Source organism: Microtus pennsylvanicus, chromosome 2 (assembly GCF_037038515.1).
Source record: "Microtus pennsylvanicus isolate mMicPen1 chromosome 2, mMicPen1.hap1, whole genome shotgun sequence".
Classification (NCBI taxonomy): Eukaryota; Metazoa; Chordata; class Mammalia; order Rodentia; family Cricetidae; genus Microtus; species Microtus pennsylvanicus.
In genome coordinates, this window is record NC_134580.1 from 20,682,752 (window position 1) to 20,708,647 (window position 25,896).

At 38.8% G+C, this 25,896-nt stretch overlaps 1 protein-coding gene across 2 annotated transcripts in view; it reads left to right on the plus strand.

Annotated features, from left to right (window-relative positions):
• Positions 1 to 15,435, plus strand: part of Cntn1 (contactin 1) — a 275,291-nt gene extending 259,856 nt beyond the window's left edge. For both annotated transcript variants that reach the window (XM_075960410.1, XM_075960411.1), the window contains exon 24: positions 13,209 to 15,435. In XM_075960410.1, the coding sequence (XP_075816525.1) occupies positions 13,209 to 13,285 (77 nt within the window). In that variant the 3' untranslated portion in view covers positions 13,286 to 15,435. The remainder of the gene's footprint in view (positions 1 to 13,208) is intronic.
• The last annotated feature ends 10,461 nt before the right edge of the window (positions 15,436 to 25,896 follow it).

Below are 25,896 nucleotides of genomic sequence, written 5' to 3' on the forward strand. Positions count from 1 at the left end.
ATTACAGTTGTCTTAGAATCAAAGCTGCATGGCCAGGATGCTAACCTTCAGACTTCTAAGATGAAAGGCTGTCATTTTGATAATTCCTTGTCCACATCCTTGAAGAACTGAAACAGCCAAAGATCACAGTCTTTCAGAACTGTGCTTGTGGTCCATGGTTACAAATTAGCTCCTGATGGAACAAGGAGTCGGTCTAAAGCTTTTTCTTCCCCATAGAGATTAGTACTTTTCCTATCTCAAAGGTTCAAAGAGACAAGGAGATAATTAAAATCAAAACATGCAAGTTGTTACATAGATACTAGAATGAACAAAAAAACATATCCTAAGATGAAAAAAAAACATATCCTAAGATGTTCAAATATAGAACATCCTACTATATCTAAAACTCAAATCTGTTTTAATTTCAGATTTTGTATATGTTTACTTTTTGAGAAACGCTAAAATTAGTTAGAGTAGCCAGGAGGTGGTGGCACATGCCTTTAATCTCAGCACCTGGGAGGCAGAGGCAGGTAAATTTCTGTGAGTTCAAGGAAAGCCTGGTTTATTAAAAAGATACTTCCATTAAATTTGGTTTAGCTTTTTTTGTTTTGCTTTATCTTATATATTTATTTTTAACTGGAAAATAGTGTATATTTACAGGATAAATCTATTTCGATCTATAAATACAATTGCAGATTCAATGAAACCATGAGCATGCCCATCACCTTATCAAATTTCTTTTTTGTAATAAGAAAGTTAAAATCTCTCTCTTTTTTTCTGGGCTTGTGAGATGTCTAGATAAGTAGAAGAGCCCCTGTCTCCAAGTCTGTGGTCTAAGTTCCACCACCTAAAAGGGGGCATGAGAAGTGACGTCACTAAGTTAGGCTGTGCTGGTCACACTTCCCCATGGCACACACATGCTACACACACAAACACAAAGGAATGTGGAAAAAATTAAGGCTATTATTTTAACTGTTTTCAGTAAATACTGTAGACATTGCAAAGATAACAGTTTTGTTATCTGGCCTAATGGAAATTTTAATATCCACCTCACTAATAACGAGGTTTTACTGCATACTCCTTGTCGAATTCTAGGCAAGTGAACTTTCTGCTTGGGAGCAGGATTGCAAATCTTAAATGCTCAGTGTTCAGGTGTAGACAAATAAGGAAAAGCATATATGAACTCAGAATTGTAAACTGTAGCGTGGGAAGAACAAAGGCCAGAGAAATGACTAAAGAACAAATCTGCTGGTGCTGCTTCTCACGAATCAGCTGACAGCAAGCTGGGGCATAAACATTGGTTTTTGCCTCCATAACTTTCTGTCAACCACATGCTCAGGTCCTCAAGACAACTGAGTTGAATGAACTGAAAAACCAAAAAAAAAAATATCTATGTGTGGAATATGATCCTAAATAAAAGATTGCTATCTCAAGGTTAAGCACGGCTTTGCCTACTTTAATACCTGATTTTATTCATTTCAACCACAAAATTTAGGGTAATAATTACATAACTGACTTTTTATCTGATTACTCTGAGATCCTGTGGAGAGGCAGATACCACTCAGTAATTTGTTGAGGCCAGAGGAAGACTCAGAATTGCAACCAGTTGTGCTAAGTCCCTTATCGGGCTTGTAAACATCTTCTGTATTGTATTTTCAGAGTATCTTTTTATAAATAGCTGAGTCCATATATGTTGTGGATTATTTTGATTGCACTGTGATACTCTCAAGACTCCAAATAAAGATTACTTTGAATCAGAGGGCAGAGCTAGTTACTAGCTGACCAAAATTAGCCATCGAGGGTTTTGGAGGATCAAGGACATATAGAGAGATACAGGAAGTAATAGGGAAGGATTTAGAAAGATTCTCGGCCCTTTTGGATCAAAGGAGGTCACTAGTCCCTTCTCCATTGCTTCTCTGATTAATCAGGTTCTTACCCCCATATCTAACTCCCGAGTTATACTGCAAAAGAATAATTAGATAAACACTTCTGCATATATAGGACAAACTCACCTGTCCTTCCTTTGGTAGATGAGGTCAGAAATTCTGACAGCTCTATCAGCTGAGAGATCTACCTGTGGCAATGGCACTGGTGTTACTCATACTATTTCACTAAGAAATGAAATTCTTAATTGTTCTTTTGATTATACATAAACAATTGAGAAACAGCTGAAAGTAAAGAACCAACTAGAGAGAGTCTAAAGAACTCAGGTAAGTGGTTACCACAAACCTATTTTTCCAGTTTCCACACTATGACCAGAGAATACACATTCTTAGAGTTGTAGACATAAGTTCTAAGTGACACTTAAAGTCCTTGATGGAAGGATTACTGTGGTCTAGAAACGTGGAAGAAGCTGTTCTCCCATGCTGCTTTGACAGATGTCAGTGTTCATTCACCCTCCATTGGAAAAGTGTGCTCTTGCTGACCTGGTCCACAAAGACCTTTCCCTAAGAAAAATGTTAGTTCTCCAGTGATGAATCAAGCCCCCAGCTAGGTGTGGGGCTCATCTTCATAATCCTGATACAGGAGGATTGCTGTGAGTTTTTGCCAGTTTAGACTACAATATAATACCCTGTCTCACAAAAACAAGAAACATTTTATAAAGTAACCATGATTTATAGGCTAATACTTGAATGAGGAATGGGAAGTTGTTCTACGTTTGTTAAACCATAGACAACCATAAACTCAGCCACAATTGCTAGTCTATGGGAGAGAGCAACCAAACATTTGAATATCACATTGTCTTTGAAAGAAGATACTGGGTGTTTGCTGTCAAAATAGATGGGTTTGTGAGCTGAGGCTTCAGCTAGGACTTCAAATCTACTTAGGACATATACATCTACTTAGGACATACTTAGTCAAATGTGTGTCAAAGATGAGAGGAAACTTGAGCTAAGGCAGGCCTGAGCATTCAATGTTTGAGCTCTCGTCTCTAGAGCTAGTACAGTTATCTTCTTCCTTTGGTTAGGTTTCTGTTAGTGAAGTCAAAGACACTTGATTACAGAGAAAGACTGCACAGGAACTGGCTTATTCCCGAAAGGTTTGGTATGCCAAGCTTATAGTACTATTTTTTTTCTATCTACTCTTTGAAAACTGTAGTGTAGGTACAGAGAAAGAATAAAGGTTATCAAATATTATGGGGATGATCCATGGATAGTTTTCAATTAGCCATGCATTTTCTGAAGGACTTTAATGAGACAACTGTTTACCAATTGCAGTAAGTGGAATTCCATGTATTCCCTGGGGTGACGAGTTGGAATGGGTTGTAACACAGCTGCCAGGATTACCTAGAGAAAGCAAAAGATGGCAATCTGCTGCCTTGAGACCTATCTTTGAATATAGAATTCCCTTTTCCACCCAGTTTAGTAATGAACTTCTACATATCGTGATATCTTATTAAGACAAATTATGCTGTATATGTTCATGTACATACATGTATACATATAAATATATATAGATATCCATGTGTTCATGTATATGCACATCTTTGATAAACATATTCTCAGTTCTCATAATAAATAGATGAGATGAATTTAGTCTATTTAACAGTGGAAGGAACTGGGGTATTTAAAAAAAATGAAGCAACCACGAAAAGGCAAAGGCAGGGCTGGTTCTTGTTGCCTGCCTTCCAAGCCCCTTACTTTGAGCAACCACATAGTAATATTGCCCAAACACACTTACAGTTCCTAATAAAAGGTAATCATTACCAGCCTAAAACTATTCAGGGAGAGGGTAGGCTTCTTCCTAGCCACTGTTCTTTTAAGGGTTAGGGGAATTATACTACGGAGAGACTTAAGAAAGAGAAACGCCACAGGTTTTACTCAACTTCCATGGGTTTCCTTCAATAATCTTCTTCCTTAGGCCAATGCTCTCATACCCCACCCTCAATGCTTTCTCTCCCATCTATGTTTTGAAATCAGAAAAAAATATGGCTTGGACAGCGTGGTTCAACTTGAGCACATTCTACGTATGAGACTCAGAGAAGGTCAAGCACTTGAAGTTATACTTTGTCTATATGAAGCTCTATATAGAAGCTGTCCATAATCTACGTGCTACCAAGTGGACACAAGAAAAGACTCCCTGAAAAAGAACTTTGAAGTATGATAGTTTTGTGAAGCATGATTAATAAAACTCAAAGACTGAAATTGGGGCTCAAGTGAAGATCTGAAAAGCAAAGCAGTCAGCCACTGGCTTTTACCTCAACCTCAGTCCAGATAATGGTGATCCTGCCTCCAGGAATCATAGAATAAGACTGTGTCTGAGAGCTGTCTCCTCCCTTCTTATATTCTTCTCTAGTTCCGAGATTAAGGGCGTGCACCACTACCACCTGGTTTCTATGGCAAGCTAGTGTGGCTACCGAGATTGAAGGTGTGTGTTATTGCTGCCTGGTCTGTAAGACTGGCCAGTGTGGCTGTTTTACTTTTCTGATCCTCAGACAAATTCTATTTATTAAAATACAAATAAAATACCACTACAGTTTTGTCAGTCAAATGGACATAGTAGCTGCGGTTAGATGTTTGTAATCAATTTAAACATCAGAAATGGCAATATATGTGTATGTGTGTATACATATGTATATAATATTTCTAAGAATTCCAAGTATGAATAGAGTAATATTTTGTTCTTATTGTCTTTACTCCTTGTACTGCCTTCTCTTGGATCCACCTCCTATCTGACAGCCTGCTTACAAATTCATGTATTTTATATTTTTAAAGCCCACTGAATCCAATTTGCGCTATAGGTGTGGGATCATCCACTGGAGCGTGATTGGTCTACTAGAGATAGTACCACTAAATAAAATTGACACTTCTTGTCTTAGCAACTAACAGCTGTCATTAGCTCCTCAGCTGGGGAAAGAGAGTCATTGACTTTTTTTTGACCCATGCTGGAATGTTGACTTTCTTGATCTTGTGTATATCTTAGGCAGGAATCCACAGCTACTATGTTTTCATAAGTGTCCTGTTGTGCCCAGAACCCACTGTCTTTATCCCATTCCTCCCATCCTCTGGCTCTTCCAATCTTCCCATGCCCCTCTGTGATGTTTTCTCTACCTTACAGGAACATGCATAATATAGCTGTCCTTCTTACAGCTGAGGACTCCACAGATGTTTATTCTCTGTTCTTTAGTTGTCAAAACTACAGTTTTAGTGTTAATTGCTGTCCACTGCACAAATAAGCTTCCCTAGTATGTCAACTCTGTGCGCTTCACTAATCTATGGCTATAGGAATGTATATTTAAAGAGCAACTGAATCTATATCCATTTAGCAAAATAGTATTTGTAAGTTCACACATACTGTCTATAAGCTTCCTCACTATGGGTTCTTGATCAGATCTACAGTACTAGATCCCTTTTCTACCAACGGATTGGGTTTTATATTAAATAAGAAAGTTCTTGGTTATCCCATCGCAGTTTTGCTACTATTGCATCAATGGAAATATCAATGAAAATGATTATTACTGTAGCTCTCTAGGCTCACACCTGGGTCTGACTGCTGATGACTTTTCTCTCCAAACAGGCATAATAGCACCGTCTAGTACTAGGAAAGCTAAACAGTAGATGAGAAGCTTCCCCATCAGTAAGAGCTTGAATTCTCCAAATCCTGTGATCCAAGTGTGTGGTATCCTCAGCAATAGGTTCTCACCATCAAGTTCTTGGGGGAGGGGGGAGGCACTAATCAAAAGCATTGGCAATAGTCTGTATTGTTTTGTGGGTTTCTAGGACCTCCAAGACCAAAAACAGTTCAAGAGGAGGTAACTTACACCTGGCACTGCCCTTTTTTTTTTGTTGGTAATTTATGAATTCTGAGAGGAGCACTATGCCCTGTGTTATTTAAACTGGTGTGTGTGTGTGTGTGTGTGTGTGTGTGTGTGTGTGTGTGTGTGTGTTTTGTGAGGTTTCCATATGGCTTTCCCAAATACCTTTAGCCATCCCTACTCCTACCTCTCCTCTATCCTTTTTCCCTTACTTGACCCTTCGCTATTATTTCCCTTTGGCCTTTCTGTGGCCTATGTTATACTATGTTCCACCCCTTAAGATCTCATCATAAGTAGTTCTGAAAAGTGCTTTGATAAAACACAGAAAATTTCTCTACCTGTATGAAAGACTGCTCTACTTTTAAACAAAGTAACTCAATAGAAACATCTGCTCCCTGTCTCTGTACATGACTGCTCTCTTTACCCAAGTCCCGTCTTCTTCAAAGTTTATCTTTCTCCTCTGGACTACCTAGAAACCCCCTTTTGACCCCATTTCCCCTATCCGATCACTTGCACCCTGCAAGTCCCCTCTCTATTGCCTCCCTATTCACCCCATCTCTGGAAATGGTCCTCTTTTACTTTGTTTCTGCAGTTATTATAAGGTTTGTATTCATATCAGGAGACAGAAAGCGAGGAGCCTCAAATGAGGGTAACACAAACACACTTGCATACACTTGATTGATAATAATTCTTTTTGAAGAAACTAATATGTCCAGGAGTTCGATTGAAAGAGAGACAAGAAAGTCCAGGTTAAACAAGGTACTTTAATTTGGTTTTACATTTATTCTGATATGGAAAGATGTTTCACAAGACTGATGATTCCCTCATGTTTAACATTCAGGAGACCAATGAAAAGCAAAGTATATAGTCCGTAAATACAATGTAAGAACCAGAGTCAGGAGAATAGTAATATGATAAATGGTTTGTTGAGTATAAACCCAACATTTACTGAAAACCTTTCAAGAAAATATTTTTATATATCTCACATTTATAGTGAGTAATGGTAATTCAATTAGGTCTTTAATTTCTGTTTAGAATGTAAGGAGAACTGAAGATGCAGGCCACAATTACATAAACTTGAGCCATTAGAGGCATTCAATATAACACATAAACACAAAGAGTTTATTTTAAATAAATCAAATGTCCTGAAGTCAAAACCACAAATTATGAAATTGTGTTTGGTTTGCATCCTAACACCAAAGCTTCAAAACGGCAACCATGATTCCCTAAGCTGCTTTTTGCAGACACAGTTAGGACTGTGCCAAGCCACATATTCAGACAAACATATCGATGCATACCCATTGCTGATGTAATTGTGGTGAATAGACAGAGCATTGGAGCAACCCCATGGTCACCCTCAGATGGGGCTTCAGAATAGATCGTTTCAATTAGGTTGGACACGGAAAACTAAATGTTTTTCTGTTTAATTGAGGTTTGTTATTGGTCATCTTATCAGAATAAAATAACATGTGGGGTATGGCATATTTTTTAAAATATGCAGAAAAACAAAAGATTTAAAAACCATGCAAGAATGCAAAAACCTCTTTCAAACAGCAAGGGTAGGAGCTGTGTTTCTCCACTTGGCTTTTCCCCCTGTTGTGCCCTTGCCTTGACACAGTAAGGGCACAGTGCAGTGTCCTCGGGCGGTAAGAGCATGCCTTTAGTGCTGAGCAATAGTAAGGGTCCTTCTCTCTTCTGATCATCTTTCCTAAGTCATTTGCAATGAATTGGTTTTAAGAAACTTATACTAGCTTGAATGATATTTTTGTTTAATAGATTATCAAGGAAGTAGAATATAAGATTAAATTGTCAATTCCTTTAACTTACTACTGATGTGTGCATTGTATGCTTAGTTTTTCATTTCTTATTGCAAAGACCTGAAATAATGGCTTATCACACACACAAAATACTTACCGCTCTGGACTGTTAGGTTGACATATTATGAGTGTGTGTGTGTGTGTGTGTGTATGTGTTTGAGAGAGAGAGAGACAAAGAGAAAGAGAGAGAGAGAGAGAGAGAGAGAGAGAGAGAGAGAGAGAGAGAGAGAGGGAGAGGGAGAGAGAGAGAGAGAGAAGGAATATACCTTCTGAGTCCCACTGTGTAAGGACCACCAAAATCTAATCTGTTCTATAAGACATCATATCTGAGATCCCCTAATCATCATCACAATTGTCATAGTTATTGACAGCAGTTGTCAACATCTACATTGTGGATGCTCTTGAGCAGTTGTTAAAAGCCCAGGGGCCTTTGATATTCGGTTCTCAAGTTTTGGCCCTCACTGACTACTTTTTTTAAATTTCCTTTATTTTTGAGATTATAATGTAATTACATTATTTTCTACTTTACTCTCCTCCCTAAATCCTTTTGTATTACCCTCCTTGATCTCTTTCAAATCCATGGTCTCTTTTTTCGTTAATTATTGTTTCTTACTTACTTTTGTGTGTGTGTGTGTGTGTGTGTGTGTGTGTGTGTCTGTTTTTGTCTGTCTGTATGTATGTATTCCTAAATGCATAACCCTAGTCTGCTCAGTCTGTATAGAACTTCCTGTTTCTATGTTTTCAGGGCTTATCATTAGGTGTTATATAACCCTTTAATGTGCTCTACCCTGAGAAAGACTACTTCTTCTTCTCTGAACATTCCTTGGTTGCTTGTTCTTCTTTTGTAGGGCTGAGGGCTAGTAGGCTTGTTGTCCTCATTTTGCTCCTGTTTTTTTATGTGTCACTTCTGACATTATTAGAAGACACAGTTTCATGGTAGAATCCCTGATCCTCTGGCTCTCAGAGCCTTTCCACTGTTTTATACACTGATTCCTAAGCCTTGGGTACAAAAGCTCCATGGTAGATGTATCCATTGGGACTTGGCTCCACAACTTTGACTGCTTGTGGTTTTCTTTATCAGTCTCTATCTGTTCCAAAGAGAAGTTTCCTTAAAGAAAGATGAGGGAAGTACTTATCTGCATGTGTGAAAACAAATATTTAGAATGGAGTTATGGATTATGCTTTTTTAATGAAGTGGCAGTTGAAGGTTCTCCTCCAAGATTCATGAATTCACTAGTTCTGGATAGTTAGCTAGGTTTCCAGTACCAGATGTTACCTCTCATTTCCTCAAGTAGACAACTATTAGTTACTAAAAATATGTGTGCCACTAATGCATCCATAGGATTATGATCCAATGCTAGTTGGTCATTGATATGGTTCATAGTCATCCTACATAGCTATGTAGGACTGTTGCTTGCTTCCTTCTTTTAAAATCTTGCATGGTGCTATCTGGTACCATGAAAGCTAGTCCTCAGGGAGGAGGGATTCAGATCAGGTCCAGCTCAGGGGCCTTTAGGTCCTATGTTTGGAGTCCATGAAGAAGCAACAGGGACTTGCCTCCCACCTCTAAGGGCAACCAAAGGAATTTACTATAGTTGATAATATTTTGGGAGCCTCTTGGATAAACTAGATCAATAACTCAAAAATAGAATGCTCATGCCTGATGTTGAGGTTTTAGTAAGATGTTCATACGGCTCTTGGAGGGAACATTGTCAGCTCAGATGGGAAAATTTAACTTAAACTATGCATGTATATTTATATAACAACCCATGTGTGATATACATATTTTTAGATAGATGATTAATACTATGAATTCTTGTGACTTTTCCAGACATACTTACATTTATTTTGTTCATCTCTGTTCTTCCTCTCTATTTCCCTCCTCACCAATTAAAGACCCTCATTTTCCCCATCCTTGTCACATCAGATCGCTTGTGCCCTGCAATTCCCCTCTCTATTGCTCCCATATCCAACCCTCTCTGGAAATTGTCCTGCTTCACTCTATTAGTTTCTACAGTTACTACAGGATACATATCCACATCTGAACACTGAAATCTAGGAGCCTCAAATGAGAGAGTAGAGGAGACATTTGTCATTCTGCATATGGATTACCTCATCAATAAGATCTTTCCTAGTTCTATCAATTCACCTGAAAATTGCACAATTTCATTTTTTCTTTATAGCTAATTATTGTTTCATGGTATGTATATATCACATTTTTATTATCCATTTGCCAGCTGTAGAACATTTAGGTTGTTTCTACCTCTTAACTGTTGTGAATAGCACAGCAATAAACATGGCTGAACTTGTTCCTACAGAACAGGATGTCAAGTCCTTGGGTGTGTGTCAAGGAGTGGTATAGCTGGGTTAATTTTTAGTTTCCCGAGAATTATCCACACTGATTCCAGAGTGGCTAAACCATCTCCTCCAGCATTTGCTGTTATTGTCTGATGTTCTGTTGATCTTTGCCATTCCAGCTGGGATATCCTAGAATCCCAAAGCTGTTTTGATTTGCATTTTTCTAATTGCTAAGGAATGGTGAACTTATTTTAGGTATTTCTTGGGCATTTCCCCCTTCTTTTTTTTTTTTAAAGATTTATTTATCTATTATGTATACAGTGTTCTGGTGCCAGCAGACCGGAAGAGGGCACCAGACTTCATTACAGATGGTTGGGAGCCACCATGTGGTTGCTGGGAATTGAACTCAGGACCTCTGGAAGAGCAGGCAGTGCTCTTAACCACTGAGCCATCTCACCAGCCCCCCATTTCCCCCTTCTTTTGAGAACTATCAGTTCAGATCCCAAGTCCAGTTTTTTCTGACCCTGGGTTTTTTTTTTTAGTTATATATATATATATATATTCTGGTTATTAAATTCTGTCAAATGTATAGCTGGCAATATTCCAATTCTGTGGACTTTGTTAAAAAAAACTGCTTGCTTTGTTAGCTGTGCAGAAAGTATTCAGCTTTATAAAGTCAATTATTGACCTTAATGCTTGTCCAACTGCAGTCTTCTTCAGAAAATTCTGCATCTATATCCTATAGGTACTGACTATGATTCCTTCCAGAGGGTTCAGTATTTTGATTTCACATTTAGGTCTTTGATCCACTTGGAGTTTGTATTTCTACAAGGTGGCATATACAGATCTAATTTCATATTTCTGCAAGTGGACATCCAGTTCTCCCAGACCATTTGTTGAAGTTCCCTCCAATAGAGAGCTGGTCACAAGAATGTGGCCAAGGTTTGACCTTTGCCCAAGGCAAATTAGACCCCTCTTCTCCGAAAGACATGGTGGCCTTCCATATTCTTAGCAGGTCCTTTACAATCACAGAGTAGGGTCAATCTGCTCTAAGACAGAGTGAACCACAGTACTCTGTCCCAGGTCTGCAGTCTGAGATGTCATTCAGGGAAAATGGGCAGCCTGTGCAGGTGTCCCTTGATCTGCCATCTTCTGGGAGGTGACTGGACCAAGAGACTACATCAGAACAGAGTGGACTAGTCTTGGGTCTGCTACAAACTCAATGAATTTGTGCCCTACCTTTGCTGTGATCCTTATCTCCTGCAGGCAAAATGCGATAGAGCCCTGATCCTGTCTTGCCTCCCTCAATTGGAGGACTGACGGGATTTTCTTATTTTCTTTGGGCATCCATTCTTCCAATGTACCCTCTTGCTTATAGCAAGCATATTGCTCCTTCTTCTTATCCCCAGGCCTACTTTTTTCTTGGTCTCCTTTAGTCTGTTTCTTAAGTGCAGTTACCACCCTTGCTAGTCTCCTTCCCTATTTTTCATCTTCCGAGTTGTGGTTGTTGTAGACAACCTCACAGTTACCACGACCCTCACAATCTATGGGTTGCATGAAAACTCTCAGGTGTTTCTAGCCCCTCACTGCCAAGGCCACTGGTATTTACAGTAATAGGAATGGACTTTTTCCAGACATTGCTGCTGGAGCAGATTAATGGTTCAACCATTACTCTTAGAAAGAATTTAGAGAAGTGGATTGTTAGTAAAGTTAGGATAAAATGTTTTTGTTAATGGCATTGATGTAGAAAATTTGAGGGAATGATTTAAGGTTTATAAAGACACACTTTTGGTACTTGTGGAGGTCAGGGAAGAATGACAATGGCAGCCTTGCTATTGCTGGCTCATTTACCTTTCTTCCTGAAGATGGGTTGGTGATCAAAGGTGATAATTAATTCCTCATACCCATTTTTGTCCTCAGCTTCCTGATATAATTTAATAAAAAACTGTTGTGAATCAGTATGTACCCTGAGGATTTAAAGTAGAAATGAATAAATGTTTTTATATACGATGCTTAGATTGATGATTCTTTTATGGTTTTTTTATAAGATTAACTTTTGAGATGACTAATAAAATGATTGATCCTTTGTAACTGCAAAATGTAGCCTGCCAACTGGGCAGTGGTGGCACACACCTATAATCCCAGCACTCGGCAGGGGGATCTTTGTGAGTTCAAGGCCAGCCTGGTCTACAAGAGCTAATTCCAAGACAGGCTCCAAAGCTACAGAAAAACCCTACCTCGAAAAAAATCAATACTTTGTTAATCTATGTGTTGCTGAGCCATAAATGTATGTGGGCCCTTGGAAATACTTTTCTCACATGTAACACATAATATATTTAACCATGTAAGGGAAATGGGGAACATGCTGGTTTTCACTTGTATTCATTGTAATCATTCACTTGAAAAATAGAATGTAATAACATTGTAATTTTTATATTGCTTGAAAGATTTTGCTGAGATATATAAGCTCTAAGGAAAAAATAGATATAGAAGGAAACCATCAGGAAAGAGGTAAGAGAACAAACAAAGATGAGAGACCCTAGTATGTTGAAGATTTTGTGTGTGTGTGTGTGTGTGTGTGTGTGTGTGTGTGTGTGTGTGTGTGTGTCTTTGTGTGTTTCCCTTTTTGGGCCAGCCCCAGAAAAAATAGTTTTGCTCCCTCAGAGAAAAAGTCTGTCATGTGATCAGATTCCATGCCCCCTTTCCAGTCTCTGATGTGCTGAAAGCTGCCCTTCCAACTGCACCATGTGCTTCCCAGGTTTACTCTGGGGACACAGAGGGCAATTTCTCAGGCTCCTGAATGACCTGACAGACAGATGGGTGAGCTTCCTAGCTGCTGCTGTCAAGTCTGCCAATAAGACTGGGTAAAAATTGTTCAAAGCCTCCTTACCTCTGTCGGTGTAGTGTTGGGGTCCTGTATAATTGAATAAAGCAGCATGTGGGTATGGCTTAATTTTTTAATATGCAGAAAAATAGAAAATGAAAGCCAGCAAGAATGCAGAAAGTACTTTGAAATGGCACAGATGATATCTGTGCCCTCGCATATGGTGTTTGCTTTTCACTTCTTTATGTTACTTCTTGATCATTTACCTCCTGGTGGAAGTTTAAAATAACATTAGTATTCCAGTGTTATTATTTTAATGATTTAATTTAACACAATGTAGAGATCATACACATAATCTCCCACACAAAATCTTTGATCAAATGTTTTTATTCCTCTCATCATTAAGAATAAGAGAAATTTATTTTGCCATAAAGGAACATTTGATTTTCAGGGCAATACAATCTTGGCTTCTCCAAACAGACTGGGGAGCAGGAGTCACTAGTGAAATGACAAGCGTGCTTTGGTTTGTTTGCAGGTGTGTCCATGCTATCGTCAAGTCTCCTCAGCTTGCTACTGCCCTCCCTTGGCTTCCTTGTCTACTTGGAATTCTGAATGTTGTGACATCTGCTGTTCCCAGCCCAGCTCAGAGGACGCCCTTCATCCTGGGATGACTGTAATTCCTTCTAATCCCTGTGGCTCCATCCTAAACCAAATAAATTAGACTCTAACAAGCTATTCAACTGATTTCCAACACATTATGACTGAGGCATTCAGGAACCCTTTCCTCCAAAAGAATAACTTTTCAATGGAAACAAAATGATTTTTAACTCGTTCCAATATGCCTTATAAACCATTTAACCTGATTCTGTGAAAGTTGCATGATTTAATTCAATGGACAAGTTACAGTGTTCAATTCAATACCATAGACTGTAGAATGAAAGTAAAATCACCATACATGGGTGCTTTACATTTAAAGACAAGTTGTGAAACTTAATAGAGGTTGAAATGTTGATTGTATGTGGTACTTGTAAGAGTAATGCAGTCTCTTATATTAGCCTATCTGTTTGGGGTACTGTGTGTTTTTGAAAGACCCCTGCCATTCATCATCTTTTGAGTTTTCAGTAAAATTAAAACGAAAATAGGACGAAAAGGTTTAGACATAAACACCATTACCAAATCACTCTGCTGAATGAGTTGAAAGTTTTTGACTATGAAAACCAAATTATAGAACTTACTATCAGTATTCTTATTTTGGAGTAATTTGGAGTAATTTTCGACATATTTGCTTTTCAGAATCTGTAAAGCCCTTCAGTTCGTTTTCTAACGCCGTGCGAGGATTTTTTTTTTTACTTTTGTATTCTAAGCTGAAGTTGTTTTGTGCTTTTCCTCTCACCGATGTCAAGCCACAGAGCTCACAGCTAATGTGGAGTGCTGGCTACTGCTGCGTTTATTCATATGTGGAATGACAGGTTCGGGGGAGTAGTGTGCTTCCATTTTTACTATGATGTGACCGTCTGTATACAGTTAGTAGTATGTGACAGTACAGCGTCAGAAGCTCTGAATGTCCTAATTGCTCCGGTTTTGTGCTTCATGCCTAAGTCTAAACTCTCTATAGAAGGCGTAGAATCAAGAAATCATATGCTGGTCGAAAAAGCTACAGAATTCCGTTGAAAGAAATTGAAAGCTCATTTCCCATTTCAATGCAATACTAAAAACTGGCTAAAAATACCAAATCAGAATGTTGCTAGTGGTCCTATAAAGAATATGCAAAGTTGGGAGGCAGGAGAGGTAGACAGTATCCTATCCAGGGATGTCTCCCAAGTGTTCATGTGCAGGAATTTGTGAGGTGTGGAAGGGAAACCTGTGTTTCCCCATTATCCATGGTGTGCACGGAGATGTGTCTGAGTGTGGGTGTGAAAGAACTCGGGTAATAAAGAATTAGCTGGCTCCTGGAATAGTGCAATGTTTGGTTCCTTGAGAGGTCTAATCCTATTTTATTAGCACAATCTTGCTGGCTAATTAGAGAAGAGTTTATCTTTTTAGAAAGGATACCCTATAGGTCCATAAAGAATATTTACAGGAAGCAAAAATAGATCTATTAATATGTTACCCCTATCTTTAATTTGTATAATTTTTGTACTATATGTGTAAATGTTTAAAGTCCTCATTATGAAGATATCAATAAATATTTCATTGATTTACACTTAACACTTTGTTATACAAATGAAGCTTTTTTAAAAATCAGTAAGACAAATGCCTTCCCAGAAGAAGTATGTCAACCAATCACCGACAGATTTCGTAAAACATTTAAAGGTTTGAAAAAGAAGAAAATGACTTCATACTTTAGGGAGATGAAAACTCTGTTAGCTTTCTGTACAAATGTGCTTTCCTTGTTTCATTTGGGGTTTTCCTCTTGTGAAGTGACCCATGTTGGGCATTTGATATCATCAGTAACGACTACATCTTTTGCCAAATGCATGCCTGCCTTTTAATTTCTAATATGTGGTAATAAAGACCAAAACTGGCTAGATTTTTGCATGAAATGGTTCCGAAAGATAAGCAAACAGACTTGAAGGTTGTTTAGTTTTCAGTATGTGGCGGATAGATTCAACTCTCTCATGCACTAATGACTTCTGCTTTCCATTTTCTCCTATAAGTGTACAGAAGTGACTGGGACCATCGGTTTTAAACAGTTGTCAAGCTAACCAATGTATCATATGCTTTAAAACGCAAGATTCTTAATTAAACTTTATATAGCTGTAGACACATCTGTGGTTTCTTTGTATTTCAGGAAAGGGAATAGTAGTTTTATTTGATACTGATAAATAACAAATTGATTTTTTTAGTTATTTTTTATCATTTTTTCAATGGAGTAGTATAGGACTGTGGTTTGTCCTTTTTATGAATGAATACAAATTATAAAGAAATAAATGTCTTACTGTTGCCCAAAAAAGTAACTGTCCTTTTAATTTACCTGAAGTTTATATTTGTTTTTTTCTATTTTTTATTTTTTGCTTTTATTTTTTTTTAAAGTTCTCGTTGTGAGCTTGGTGTCATGGAGTCATTACTCCTGGGTAAGTAACAGTTCAGAGTTGAAATAGCTCAATGGCACAAAAACTCCATGGGCTAGAGATATGGCTCGGAGGTTAAGAATACTTCCTGCACCTTTATCAGACATCTCACTATTAACTGCAACTCCAGATCTAGGGATCTGATGTTCTCTCTCAACTCCCTGGGCACCTGCATGCGTGTGATGAACATTAACTTACCCAGGAACATATATAGAAGAATAACAATAAAAAAAATCTAAGGAAACAATGCAAACCTATACCCAGAAATAGCCGTACACGAGAAACACTGAGATTGCTCGGTCTGCAGCTGAACATTAGATGCCCAGAAAAACAGTCTGCTTTGTCTTGAGTGTGCGGAACTTCGTGGAGGAATTTGCATAAATCCACAAATCTAAAGGCAAAGAGCCTGAAACAGATAAAATCTTTTCAGAGTCCAGAGCAAAACTGAGTCCACAATTCTGTCCCTTGAGCTTTCTTTGCCTTTTTGTTGAGTTCTTTTAAGCAATTTCTTCCTCCAACATTCTGATCGCCTTTTCTGGTTCATGAACCTTGCTTCATTCTGGGTTTTTATTTTCTTTTGTAAGCCCTAGCTCTATTTCTCGACCCTACGTGTTAGGTTACTTCTAGTTTAATATTTTGCTTCAGGCATGTGACTTTCAGCTGATTCCTGTTGGTATTGCTGCAGGCTTTGGATAATCAAAGCTTTCTGTGAGTTTGGGTTCCACAGAAGAGGGTGTCAACCCGGCTGCCTCTCAGGAGCGACCTGGGAACTTGAAAAGATACGATGCATTCCACTGTCCACTATGCGGACTTAACAAATTAGAATCTTGGAGTAAAGAACAGGAGGCTACAGTTTTTGAGTGTCATTTGGAAATGTTGAGGGAGTGGGCCTAGAAATCAAATTTTCATGATTATTAAAGATTGGTTAACTGAAAAATTTTAACTAAATCAAGGCACAATTCAACGTTATGCACACATAACTTAAATACATCTTAAGAAAATCTGCAAACTTGTACAACCACTTTGGAAATCAGTGTGGCAGTTTCTCAGGAAATTCGGGATCAACCTGCCCCTGGACCCAGCAGTACCACTCTTGGGAATCTACCCAAGAGATGCCCTATCATATTACAAAAGCATTTGTTCAACTATGTTCATAGCAGCATTATTTGTAATAGCCAGAACCTGGAAACAACCTAGATGTCCTTTAATGGAAGAATGAAGAAAGCGTGGAATATATACACATTAGAGTACTACTCAGAGGTAAAAAAACAATGACTTCTCGAATTTTGCATTCAAATGGATGGAAATAGAAAACACTATCCTGAGTGAGGTAACCCAGACCCAAAAAGATGAACATGGGATGTACTCACTCATAATTGGTTTCTAGCCATAAATAAAGGTCATTGAGTCTATAATTTGTGATCCTAAAGAAGCTAAATAAGAAGGTGAACCCAAAGAAAAACATATAGTTATCCTCCTGGATATAGGAAGTAGACAAGATTGCCGAACTAAAAATTGGGATCTTGGGGGTGGGGTGGGATGGGGGTAAGGGAAGATGGGGAGAGAAAAGTGAGAAAGGGAGGATGGGGGGAACTTGGGGAAACGGGATGATTGGGATAAAGGAAGGTTGGATAGGGGAGCAGGGAAGCACATATCTTAATTAAGGGAGCCATCTTAGGGTTGGCAAGAGACTTGAACCTAGAGGGGCTCCCAGGTGCCCAGGGCAATGCCCCCAGTTAGTTCCTTGGGCAGCTGAGGATAGGGAACCTGAAATGACCCTATCCTATAGAAATACTGACGAATATCTTGCATATCACCGTAGAACCTTCATCTGGTGATGGATGGAGATAGAGACAGAGACCCACACTGGAGCACTGGACTGAGCTCCCAAGGTCCCAATGAGGAGCAGAAGGAGGGAGAACATGAGCATGGAAGTCGGGACCACAAGGGGTGCACCCACCCACTGAGACAGTGGGGCTGATCTATTGGGAGCTCACCGAAGCCAGCTGGACTGTGACTGAAAAAGCATGGGACAAAACCGGACTCTCTGAACATGGTGGACAATGAGGGCTGATGAGAAGCCAAGGACAATGGCACTGGGTTCTGATCCTACTTCATGTTCTGGCTTTGTGGGAGCCTAACCAGTTTGGAGGCTCACCCTCCTAGACCTGGATGGAGGGGGGAGGACCTTGGACTTTCCACAGGGCAGGGAACCCTGACTCTCTTTGGACTGGAGAGGGAGGGGGAGAGGAGTGGGGGGAGGGGGAAAGGAGTGGGGGGAGGGGGAGCGAAATGGGAGGCTGGGAGGAGGAGGAAATTTTTTTTCAATAAAAAATAAAAAAAGAAAATCTCATTTCTATCGCACTCCAGAAAATTTTGTTTTATTTATAAGCATTATTTTCTTGTAAAATAAATGGTAGTTTTTCATATAGAAAAGCATCTTCTAATTTGTTTGTTCCAAGAATCCATGGAGTGGAAAAAACACCCCTCTGATTTATTTAGAAAATATAGGGTTTTTTTTTCTTTTTTCCTTTATCTTTTTTATTTCCCCAATGTTTCTTGAAATTAATTAATTTTAATACCTAATATTTCATAACTGTAATTTTCTGGAGAGTGCTCGTTTAAGGAGTTGATGAAATATGCTTCCACCCCAGCCTCCACATTTTTTTCTAAATAGAAACAAGATTTAGTTTTTAGTGAATTAAATTCAGAAATTAGTTTATGACAAGCCAAGATTAGATTTCTACATTGTTTGTCATATTTAAAAATGGATTTTTTATGTTGTTTTCCAGAAGTAAATTTGCTGCTCTGGGTAATATATGCCCGGTTCTACAGTACACTTACTCATCGTTTGAAACTGGGAATGAACAACATAGCTCTCCATCTGGCTGTGTTCTCCTTTGGCTCACCAGCTTCCATGGAGAGCAGTACCTTACAAGCAATGCCCAAAGGCATCTTACTTCCTGCTTATGTTTCTTTGGACTAAAGTTTATTCTATCACAATTCTGGAAGCAGAGTTAACTGTTTGCCCTGGGATGACTGTGAAGGCACATCTGGTCCTTTCTCCTTACCAAATGCATTACACAAAGTGAAAGAGACTGGCTTGGTCCATTTATATGACATTCTAGATAAAAACAGAACTCTGGGTACAGAAAAGAGGTCAGTTGCCAGGATTTAGGTCAAAGGAGAGGGCCTGATAGAACAAGAGCTACATGAAGAACAACAGAACTGGAATCTTCTCATTTGACAAGACTCCCAGAATGGACCGGTCTGCCAAAGGGTAAGTTTTACTCTGTACACATTGAAACTTCTGAGCATGGGGACTGGGGAGGTGACTCAGCCATTATATGTAGGTAGCGATCTTAGCAAAGGTCTCAACTTCAGTTCTCAGTACTCAAGTAGTTAACTACAGCTTCAGTTTCAGGGGTCAGATGCTCTCTACTGGACCCCTTGGTATTGTGTACAGACCTACCTACCTACACACACACACACACACACACACACACACACACACACACACACAATTTTTTTAAATGCAGTTATAGGGAGATCAGGTTACTTGAGGGATCTATTTATGATAGTATTCTAATTTTCTTCTATAACCTGTGAGATTTTAAACAAGGAATGTAACATTTTGAGTTTGCTTTCATCCTTTGCTTAAAAGAAATAATACCCCTTAATCATTCCAGGTCTCTTCCATTCCAAGTGATGATCAGTTCCAATAAGTCCAAGAACAGAAAGCAGGCTACTGACTTAAGTGGTGAGCACTTTCTGTGGCTTAGGCGATGCTGTTAGGGGAGCCTCTTCCCTCTGGTGACTCTGGATCTCTGGCATGCTATTCTAGTGGCGGCAGGACTCAGCAGTGATGACAGCTCCAAGCCCAGATCATCCTCATGTGTGGTTTAAAGCAACAGAGCTCCCTCTTTCCGAGTTGGCATGCACATCATACCTATTTAAGACCCATGTCTCCAGCCCACGCATCCTTCGTTATATGCTTCTAGAGGCCCTTGTGTTGACAGAAAATTGCATCTCCAACCCATAAAAATACCTACTGCTAACAAGGATATTCAAATCTTTATTTATAATATCACATACCAAGTGGCCAGGGAAAAAAGATCCCAAACTACACAAGGTTATTTGAAAGAGTTGTAATTCCTGCCACTACTTAGAGATATCCCATTATAGTATGTGTAAAATAAAAGATGGGTCATGGATAGTAACCATAGACCATCAGAAAGCATATGAAGCAACTCCTCCATTCACTGGCTGTCCACGATGCTGTCACCTTAGTAGAGAAGTACAGCTGCACCCAGGCACCTGGTATCCCATCACAGATCTGACAAATGTTTCCCTTACCACAGCTGTGCTTCTTGAATGATGGAAACAATTTGCCTTTACCTGGCAAGGGTGACAATGTACATTCAAGGAAAGATCAAAGTGATTTTGTATAATGCTAGAGCCCAAGATCATAGCATTCAGGATGCAGAGGCAGGAAGACCACAAGTTCAAGATGAGCTTGTGAAAAATGCAGATAAAGAAGCTGTCTCAAAAACGAACAAAGATAACAACTACAGCAAAGCTGTCCTTTGTAATAACCGTTTACCTCCTACACACGCTGTAATGAAATGGTCATGACTTTAAAATAATACATGTATGTTCACTCACATTTTAGAGTCCCAAGGTCCTAAATCATTACACTGTATTATTTCTAGGCTTTGAGCTATGCTAAAAGCTATCCTTACTCTAGAAGATCTGTGGAACTGATGGAATCCTTTGGCTCCCGGTGAAACCCCTAAAATCTTTACCCTGCCAGGCACATTCAACTTCACTGTTCTATCCTCTTGTAAAAGGATTCCCCTTTACATTTGGAACCAAGGCTGGTAAACATAGGCCAGGTTTTCATCTCAATGCACTTAATCATACGTGTAAAGTCTTTGCCACATAAATCAGTTATGTGCAGGTTTCATAAGTTATAGAATATCGGTGCGGGGGGATTATTGAATAATCTACCCAAAACATCTTCTCTAACAGTTCTCTTTTGGGAATATCAATAATCTAATTATCACAGTGATTTACTTCTTTCATGTTTAATTGAATGTCTATTTAATTAAATATATAAATTTATATAAATTTATATATTTAATATATATATTTATATATTTAATATATATATTATATATATATAAATTCATAAATAAATTTATGAATGACATACATAGCTATTTCATTCTAAATGAATATTTTGTCTGACCAAAGGATCGTAAGCCTCAGGGAGTAAATCATATTTACAAAGCCCAGAAATCTCTTAAATTTTGCGATGGACAGAGCTATTTCCTGGGCTTAAATGAGCAGTCAAAGCAGCTTATGAGATGAGAGTGGTCCATGGTTGAAGTGCTTTCAGTCATTCAGAGTGCCCAGAGATGAAGCTTCCATAACTCACAAGGCTGAGGCAGGATCTTTGATGTTTATTTTGGTTGATTTCAATGTTTATGTGTCACAAATTAGAAACTCCTGAGTAAAGATGTTCACCTAAAGATCTGACCTGATCGCCTTGATCTGATGCAGGCAGAACCACCCATATTGTGTGTGGGCTGCGCTTTCCAGGCACACTGAAGCCAGGAGACATGAGAGGAAAGAGGAGGCGCAAGTCGGAAGAGAGGTACCACCACATGTTAGAACACAGATTAAATTAAATGGCTTGATTTAAGTTGTAAGAGCTAGTTAGGAACAAGTCTAAGCTATAGGCTGAGCTTTCATAATTAATAAGTCTCTGCATCATTATTTTGGAGGTGGCTGACAGGACAGAAGAAAACTTATTTTAGCTTTCTTTTATGTTTTTTGGCTTCCTCTCCTGGACAGATGAAATAAGCTACAAAATTTTGCTCTTTATTTAGCATCTTTACAACAGAATAGTAATACTTATGATAAAAGTTAATCATTAAACATCTAACCCTGAATCTCCCAAAGGATCTGAAAACCCTTTAGTTCCCTTTGTGTCTGCCATCCTCTCTCTGATCTGTAGTTTGCAACATCTGAAAGGAACTAATTGTTTTATTGACACTTGAATTATTTTAATAAGTCACTGTATGAGTTATTGAAAATTTTTTCTAGACTCATTACAAATGGGAGGATACCAAGGACCCTTTCTCAGGCTTGCTCCTGCTAGACTTTCCTACCACTGCCTGGTTCCTGGCATATCATCCTAGCAGTATGCCCTTATTCCTGGCAATACCACCTAGTTCCTGACACTCTATTCCTTCATCCATCCTTGTATGTCTTCCTAACTCATAGTTCATAGGAAATGCACCATACAAATATTTTTAAAACCTCCAGATTTTTTTCACTCCGAGGTAGTAGCCAGACTTTCTATTCAATCTGAGTGATTAGTCATCCCACAAGATTGGCTACTATAGCATCCATGATTGTACCTTGCCACAGACACCATTATTGCAGTTCACAGGGTTCACTCTGGCTAAGAGTACTCACCTTCTCCCCAGAAGCCTGTAGAGTACCTTCTGGTACTTTCATAAGCTAGCTAGTAAGGAGGAAGCTTCCTAGTTAGTACCAATTTGATTTCCCCATTTTCCATGACCAAAGTGTGTCCTGTTGGTTTTACTATCAATTCCTGATGGCCACAGTAGTCTCTTGTTTTGAGAGTCTCCCAGACACCACTGGCCAGCAACCCCCCAAAACATGTCATCTATCTAGCATTGGACTTTTTATTTGAAGACCTACATCTTCTAGGAAGAGCATTATTCCTGACACTGGTGAGTTCATAGGCATCATAAACAGAAATCAGTGGGCTTCATATAACAACCAAAACAAAAGGACACAAAGTCAGGATGGGTAGAGGGTAGATCTGGGAGAAGTAGGGGTTGAATCTGATCAAAATATACTGTATACATATATGGAAAATTCTCAAAAAATTAATTAAAATAGCATATTAACAGTAGCTACATAAAGATTTCTCTGGAGAGGAAAATTAATTCCTTAGTTGAGAAGCTCAGTTTCCGTTCACCTCTTCCATCACAGTTTATCCAGCCTGTATATACTTCGTTTGTAACATATTCTCCTATCTGTCTTCTTTTGCATCTTTGGCAACTTGTATACAATTCTTTGGCTTCTTCCTAAGGCTCCTGTGTAGTTTTCTTTAGATTATCTTTAAAATCCCTTTCCCCCGTCTTAGGACAATTAAATCCAATCAATCTTCTTACAATAGATTCTTACTGACTTGAATTTGTTTTACCTCCACAGCTCTAAGATCCTCTCAGAAAGGATATATAAGTTAAGATGTATTTGATTGTTAGCAATGTAAAATTCAATCCATGAGACATTATTTTCTCATTAAAAGCTCCGATCTTGAAGTTGGCATTGCTAACTGCTAAGCCGTATCATTGGTCTCATTGAGCGTAAAACTTTCTTACCACTCAAAATATAACTCACTTGGAATTTCATGGTTTGGGTAGTGTGGTAAAACATAAGGCAGCAGAGAGAAAAAGAACATCAGCTTTAAGTGTCCAAAAAATCAACAAAGGTCAGAACTAGATGGCTCAGGTTATAAGAGAGAGGTTTGAAATGGGGGCACTGGAAGGCATCTTTGTTTGTGTGGTGAAATCACAAACACGGGGAAAGGCAGCAGTTCTCAGAGATAAGGTTATGATAGAGAGAAATTAAAGTTCCCTTAGAAACCAAAGGAAAACACCAGCTTGCCTGCTTTACAAACCAGCAGGCAGACAAGCTATAACACTGCTCATGGAATAAACAGTTAAGTTAGCAAAAGCAAACCACAGCCAGATAAAGTTCATGATTAGTTCAATACATGTGCCACAGCCTCATAAAACTACACAATTGACCCAATGCACGCTACAGCGTTTCTAAAGGTGGCGATGCTGCCCAGCCACCAGCACTTTGAACCTGTTCTGCTATTATGCTGATTTTCCAATGTTAAGCCAATCTTGTGTTGGATTACACTGGCAGATGATCTATTTTTATATGCAGTTGCTTTTATTGAGCAATATGCTAATAGGGATTTTTCTGTGTGTGTCGATATCCATGAAGGATAGTAATCTCTATTTTTTTTTTATCTTTATAACTGTAGGTTCAATGGCAAGGCAATCTAGACTTAATAAGTCAGGAAATGTTGTTTTTTCCATTGTCCCCAAGAATTTAGGTAGGATTGGCGTGTTTTTCCTTTGATCACTGTAGTCCTCAGTTTTTGGTTTTGATTTTTTTGTTTTGTTTAGTTTTTGTGTATGTTTTTGGGGACAAGGTGTCTGTCTGTGTAGCTTTGGCTGTCCTGGAATAAGCTCTGTAGACCAGGCTGGCCTAGAACTCATAGAGATCCATCTCTCCCTGCCTCCTGAGTGCTGGGATTTAAAACGTGCACCACCACCACAGCTACTGCTCAGCAAAATAAAAATCAGTGGATGAAGATAGACTAGAGGCACCAAATGTTCTGCGTCGTTGTAAATGGTATGGAGCTAGGTACCCGAAACGGTAAGAGAGTTTGTTGGTTCCCTTTTTTGTGCCTGAAGCGTATTGAGAAACTGGATCAAAGGTGATTTCCCAGAGAATTCTGAGTCAACAATGATTTACAAGGCTGTGAGGATGGCTTGGTTGGTAGAATGCTCATTTTGCAAGCACAGGGCCCTGAGTTCAATCCTCAGAATTACTGAAAAAAAATATTGGCATTTGGCACAGGTTTTGAATTCTGTTCTGGGAAAATGAGGGCAGAAGGATTCTTGGCATAATTAGCCAGACAGTCTGGTTTAGGTGGAAAGCTTCAGGTAATTGAGAAACCATAATTCAAGGGACCTGGAAGGTGTTCCTAATAAACTCACAATTCTTCTCTGACCTCCCCAAACAGAAGTAGAGTCCAGACACATACATGTGTCTGCTGGTAAACACATGCACATATATACCACCACACACATGTAGCATGAATTATAATTGTTCTTAATAATAAAAACTTGAAGTCAGCTATCAGGGAGTGAAAGCTGAAGAATTAGAGAAGCAGAGTAGCCAGCCACTAGCATTCTTACCTCTACCAATGCTCAGACCAAAAAGACGATCCTGTCCTCCGACTGCATCTTCAGACTGACTGCTAAAGACTGCTGCCTCAGACTACACTGCCTTATATTCCTCTCTCTGCCCAGCCATATCACTCCTGTCTCCACTTCCCTAGTCCTGAGACTAAAGGTGTAGGATACCAAGTGCTGGGAACACCTTTGTGTGAGCTCTTCTCTTTTAGACAGATTCAATCTTGTGTAGTCCAGGGTGGCCTTGAATTCACAGAAATTCATTGGCGTCTGTCTTCCAAGTCCTGGTATTAAAGGTGTGTGCTTCCACTTCCTGGTCTCTAGTGGCTTAGCTCTGTATTCTGACTTTCAGGCAGGCTTTGTTTGTTAAAACACAAACAGAATATCATCACACACACACATGTATAGACATATGCACATATGCACTAAAGATTCACAAAATGAAGATAACTAAGCTCAACACTTTTCACTTAATTTTCATTTGCAAGTGTAATATTGTAAAAAATCCTTTTATTGAGTATATTTCAGTACACTGTTATTCTCTCTCTCTATATATATATATATGTGTGTGTGTGTGTGTGTGTGTGTGTGTGTGTGTTGCAAGAAGGCATTATCCATATAAAAAGAAAATTTCCTCAAGGGCTATACAGGGTAATAATGAAGCTTACATATAATATTTTATATGAGATCCATGTAACAAAGAAAATAATAATCTCCTCAGTGTCCAGTGATTTTTAGACTCTTACAAACTATTCAGTGCTCAATGGAAGTGAGTAACTTTATTTACTTGAGATACTACTTCTTGTTCCTGAGAAGAACAGGGTAATTTGAGAATTGTAACAGGAATCAATAAAGATGGGATGGACTTCTCCAGAAGAACTGTGCTTCAGACAGATGATCAACATCTAGAGATCTCTCCATGTAGTCAGCAGAGAGGCATGTCCTTCCTATGAAACAGTCTTTTGTTCCTCTCTTACTCTGTGTTGGAAACAACATACACAGCAGACCGTTTCCACTAGGCTTTTTGATTCTTGTTCACTCTTCTTCCTAAGGGAATACCCAAATTCTAGAATGTATGGGATGCCTTAAGACTTTTGAGACTTTATTAACAGTT